Below are 5,784 nucleotides of genomic sequence, written 5' to 3'. Positions count from 1 at the left end.
CTGGCTCTGTACCCATCTAGAAAGATTTGATTATTGTAGTGAAACTGACAGGAAGAAGACATCCTTTAAAACATTTATAGTCCCGCAGAATTTGCTCAAATCACCACGGGGAGCATCCCTACCTGATTTAGCTACCCTGTGGCACACATGAGTTTTTCTTGTGTTTCCAAAGATTGATAGGCTGTTAAACTGAGTAGTTTGAGTAAACCCAATAGTGGACTCGTTGTTAATAAAGAGATGGCTGGAGAAGTCCACGTACAAGCTTTTTGTTAGCAAGGTCCTCCCGGTGCTCCTGGGGTTTGGGGTCCACAGACCTTTTATACCAGAATTTCTTAGTGACTTCATTGAAAGAGGAAAGAAAGACCCCAGACGATATCCCTTAGATGCTGACACAGCGGTTGGAATGGGGTCTGGGAATGTGCATTGGTGGGCAATATTTAAGGAACATGGAATAAGGATTTAGTATCTGAACACAGAAATTAATCATTAGCATACTTAGGAAAAATCTTTGCTAGCTTGGTAGTATCTAGAAGAGAAATGGAATTCGTGTGGTATGAATTGTGTATTAAGCACATCCCTAGTCTAGAAAAATAACCGTATTTCAAGTGTATTATTACATAAAACTTTAGCTAGTGTGTTGTTATATAGTGGCATTAGTGTTGCAGTTGATCCATTTCAGTAAACAATTTCATAATGTGGCAACATCTCATCATTCACACCGAAATTCTTTGAGCTGGTTGCATGTGGACTTTCGGAGGTAGCTATCAGCTTGTAGAAGCAAGGCAGTGACTGGGACTACAAACCAGGCAAACCAGTGACTCCTAGAGGAACCCAAGGGTGAGGGCGGACACGGTGTTGGGGGATGGGGACCAGAGGTCAAATCAGCCAGAAACCACAGGGTATGTTTTATTCATCTCAAAATAATCATAGTTAAAATGAGCAACTGATATTAGGGGCTAGAGTGGGAGGCAAATGTTTTAAGAATGATGAGGGAAAAAATGTGCATATGTGCTTGACACAATGGATGGATGTATGGATTGTGATGAGAATTGTACGAGCCCCCAATAAAATAATTTAAATAATAATAATAATAGTTAACAATTGTTTAGCTCTCATCCTAAGCACAGTTCGAAGACTTTTATGTAGAATAAACTGCTTTAGTCCTCTGACAACCTCTTATTACATATGAGGAAACAGGTGTAGTATGGTTTAGTAACTAACATGATATTACATAGGTAGTAAGTGGCAGAACCATAACTTGACCCAGACCGTCTGGCTTCAGGGTCCATACTTACAACCCGAGCCCTTCACTGCCTTCTTAGCACGATGAAAAGTTGACGTGTGTGCTGTGAATTCAGTAAGCACTAATGGATTGCAGCACGTTGACTTAGAGGCCGGTACCTTGGGAAGCAAAAATTGGATTGAACTACACCTAAATGCATGTATCTAATTTTGTCTTTTCCCTTAGCGATTGATCTGATAAACAACCTACTTCAGGTGAAGATGAGAAAACGCTATAGTGTTGACAAATCTCTTAGTCATCCCTGGCTCCAGGTAAAAAAGTATATTTTTGACAGTTTCTTATTTGAGTAGTTCAGTGTGATTTGTCTTACCTATAAAAATCACTTTAACATCAACAGATCCTATACATTTCTTAGGATAATGAAAAGTACTCATCTGTGATTAATTTGTACTGTGGCGGAATCTCTGGAACTACACACACTGAGGCATTCATGAACAAGCCTGAAATGAGTAATGTAGCCTTGCAAGGGTCTTAATGTGTTCGTTTCACCTAAGATGAGCATCCATATTATTGTCATATGCTTTACTTTTGAAATGTCCGTCTAAAACCAAACCTGCCAACACGTTGACTAGAACTCATGTTCCCTGTGCCACATAGTAAAACGGCCCGTCGGGCTTCTGTTTCTGTAGACCACATCGTTCTCCCACTGAGCCAGCCAGCTGTCTGAACCACCAGCCTTTCTGTTAGCTGCTGAGCACTCTTAACGACTATGCTACCACTTTAAATTGAGTAAGGGGTAGAGTTAACTTCGAAACAATGTAATCGGTTGGTGCCACTGACTACTAAGTTATCCTGAGAAATTTTAGCTGCTCTTCTTGATCCCAGGATGAAGGTTTAGCTCTCTTACAGTAGAGACCAAAATGGTTTAGTGATTAGTGTCAGAAACCTGGGACTATTTGTTTTTAATTTTGCAAACGAGTGACTGTCGTCATTATAAACTCATTGTAGAGCAAGTGTTTAGTGAGTACTGGTTGGTGATTATTTGCCTGGAGTCCTGAGTAAAGGTAGTATGCTAACATCGCCTTTAGGACTCATAGTCTCTTCCTTTTGCCCTAGGACTATCAGACTTGGCTTGATCTTCGAGAGTTTGAAACTCGCATTGGAGAACGTTATATTACACATGAAAGCGATGACGCCCGCTGGGAAATACACGCATACACGCACAACCTCATCTACCCAAAGCACTTCATTATGGCTCCCAACCCAGATGATATGGAAGAAGATCCTTAGATAGCAGAAGAGCTGACAGCTGTCGGGATGGATTTCATTTTATGAACTGACACTCGGCTGAACCATTCTTGTTCTTTGTAGGTTGTCGTCTGCAAGCGTGCAAAGACCCAGAGAAACATACGGAGCCGGTGACACCTGTACTGTGGTTCTTACCGAGCAGGTACAGGAAGGTGATCTGAGTAATGAGACCCATAATGGAATGGAAGTAAAACCGGTCATAGCATTTGTAATAGAAGCAGTCACTTTTTAAAAAATCCTTCACTTAATACAGTAGTGGCACTTAATTTATCTTCCCTCTCCTGTTACTACATTATTTTATGGAAAAAACAAAAGCAAGATGGGATCCAGTTATTATATGCAAGAGATGCAAGATTAGTTACTGGGAGGTTTGCACTGAAAGTCTACCAGTGTTACTCAGGCTTCAAGCATTTATGAAAATGCTCACAGAACATTGTGTTTCTTAGGGTCTAGGAAAGGCGGTGGGGGCGGGCTGGGCTGTTTTACCTCCCCCTGCTACTCAGCCCCACAGACCAGTCAAGATGCTCAAACAGTGGTCCATAACACCCTTTGCTCAGCAAGTGCAGATCCAGACTCACACAGTCTACTTTACACATGAGAAATCAGGCCAGTGCAGGGTCAGGTAAGGCTACAGGAAAGAAGAACAGATGTCACCTCTTAGGCTTCACTTCACCTATGGGAGACTTGACAGATACCTGGAAACTGGGGGCAGGAGCAGGAAAATGTGTAAGGAAGGAGCTATGTTAAAGCAGAGGAAAGGAAAGAATGAAATCTGTTTTTAACATTGCAACTCCAGAAGCCAGCAAAAGAAATTTTTTTCTGACTCTGAAAATACTCAGTTTTTGAGGCAAGACTTTTTAATAACTCTTTACAATGGTTACTAAATTTAAAAAATAAATCAAATTCACTGCTATCAAGTCAGTTTTGACTCATAGCAACCTTTGAGGACAGGGTAGAATTGCCCGTGAATTTCCAAAACTAACTTTTTTTCTTTTTTTTTTAAAGCAAGAATAGAAAGTCTCATCTTTCTCGCAGTATAAGATCTGGGACCATCTAGTTGTAAGAAATCTAACACTCAGTTTCACCATTCCAGAGTTATCATTGTAAACCGTTTTTTAACTCCAAAGACTAAATGTGAAGAACGAGATTTAGAGTACGAAAATCTGGGTTTATGTGTAGCAATACTATTCAGACATTCTGAGTCTGGATTTCCTCACTCTGTAGGATGAAGGCAATAATTCTTGCCTCTTGTTTTTCTCACAAGGTTGCTGTGAAGATTAGCTATGTCTGAATGTGTTCAATAAACTGAAAACTATGAAGGGTTAGCTCACTGCCCCCTGAATTTGAAGAGGCGGAGGAAAAAAAGGTTCCTGTAGATGACCAGATGAGTCTAGGGAGTGTTCTGGGGGTCCCCACAGCCACCCCCTTATCCAGAGCTGAATATCTTGAGAAAACGATAGTAGACACTTAAGGAGCCTCTATGCTAAGCTTTTTACAGGTTTTAAATGCATTTAACTTAACAGTAACCATGTGAGAGAACATAACAGAAGAACCTGGGTTACAGATGAGGAAATTGAAGCATTGGAAAATGTACTAGCCAAAGGTCACACAGCTAGTAGGTGCATTAGAAGCCCAGCAGTGTGGCTGCAAAGTCCCCTTAACCCTTCACCCTGTGTGGTAGGAACTGCTCACACGCCTCTCTCACCCAAGCATGGCACAGCACCTCAGTAAGTGCAGGATTCCAAAAAATGAAACCACATTAACTGAAAGGTCATAGAAGTGTCTTTTCCATGTGATAAAAAATTTCTCCAAAATTCATCTATTTATATCTGCACACAAAATGTAGTAATTCTGGACCATTTAGCACCCAACTGTGGTTTTTATACATAAAGTGAAAATTAACTGGAATGAGATTTGTTTGCTATACTTTAATAATCAAGCCATGGAATTAATTTGCACTCTTAGTTTTTGTCTTTGAATGCCTAAGTTTTCTTATAAAAAAAATTATGAAGTTGTTGTCAGATTATGTGGATTTGAGAATTACTCGAAACTATATAATCTGCATTATCTTTGTCTTGAAGTCAGTTGTATTTGTATAAGAAATGTGTTTGCTGAAAACATTTGATAAGTACATTTTTATATTTTTTGTTACATCCCACTTTTTGTAAATAGCCTCAAAGAAGCTTGATACTAAAACATATTTCCATATCACCATATACTTTTCCATGTAAAAACCTGAGCCTTTGTGTGATCGAGGTATCCACGGGAGTTTTATGTGGTTGTGTTACTTAACCAGGCGTTGGAAATACAACTATTTTGGAAATTATATTTGTAAATGGAACTAATTCGATATTTAAGAACACTTTTTCTTAAAATCTGCCTAAAGTAACGACAACTCAGTATTATGATTTTATATTAAACTCAGAGTTATTACCCGAAGTCTCATTTTCTTGGGATAGAAGTTTATATTAACTAAAATTTTCAGGAATTACCATTAAAAAAATTAAACTGTTAAATCTATCAGAAAACCTCAATATTTAATATCAAAATGAATTTTGTTTAAAAATCTTAATCCTTAATTATAAAAATGTACGACGTGTTAGAGAGAAGGGAGCGTGACTGAATATTTTCACCTTTCAAAAATTGTTCCAACACAGGAAAAAAAGGGAATAGACAAAGGGGTGAAGAATGGTCTAAGACGGGGGCTGTCTAAAAAATAAGGCTTTAGTTTAAACAGTTTTATTAGCACTTTGTCCACACGTCTTTAGTTTTGACCCTATTGTCAGCTCAGCAAAAGTAGTGACAAGGAAGCAATAGTTGAGGGCCCCACCGAGGGCACTGCAGTGTAGTCACTTGTTCCGGTGTGTCCGCCTCCGCCATCGCGTGGATTGTGACCGCGTCGCCCTGCAGTGTTCCAGAGACTGTCGGTCTCTGCCGAGCAGACAGCCTGGGCTTCACCTCCTAGTGAATTTATGTTGCTGGTACCAGAGGGCTTCACAAAGTTCCTGGAAAAATTGCATTATCTTTCAATTCCATTTTTTCCACAAACTTTTTGAAGTACCACAATTCCTCAAAAAGCCCATGTTACCCGTATTATTATGAAAGTTGTTTTTTCAAAAAGCGTGAACCCCCCCCAGAAAAAATTTTTGCCCAAACAAAATTTTGACATTTATCTGAAAATACAGGACAATTAACTCAATCTAAAGACATTCCACCTTGATAGCCTCTATATT

General features: G+C 39.4%; 1 protein-coding gene across 1 annotated transcript in view; it reads left to right on the top strand.

Annotated features, from left to right (window-relative positions):
- PRKD3 (protein kinase D3) overlaps nucleotides 1-3,497 on the top strand; it is an 82,800-nt gene extending 79,303 nt beyond the window's left edge. The window contains exons 17-18 of the mRNA XM_004711111.2: nucleotides 1,469-1,554; nucleotides 2,360-3,497. Of these exons, the coding sequence (XP_004711168.1) occupies nucleotides 1,469-1,554; nucleotides 2,360-2,533 (260 nt within the window). The 3' untranslated portion in view covers nucleotides 2,534-3,497. The remainder of the gene's footprint in view (nucleotides 1-1,468; nucleotides 1,555-2,359) is intronic.
- The last annotated feature ends 2,287 nt before the right edge of the window (nucleotides 3,498-5,784 follow it).

This window comes from Echinops telfairi, unplaced genomic scaffold (assembly GCF_000313985.2).
Source record: "Echinops telfairi isolate 266 unplaced genomic scaffold, ASM31398v2 ScPeMD7_10;HRSCAF=50, whole genome shotgun sequence".
NCBI classification, from domain to species: domain Eukaryota; kingdom Metazoa; phylum Chordata; class Mammalia; order Afrosoricida; family Tenrecidae; genus Echinops; species Echinops telfairi.
Note: the sequence above shows the minus strand (reverse complement) of the source record. Positions and strands in the feature narration are given on the sequence as shown.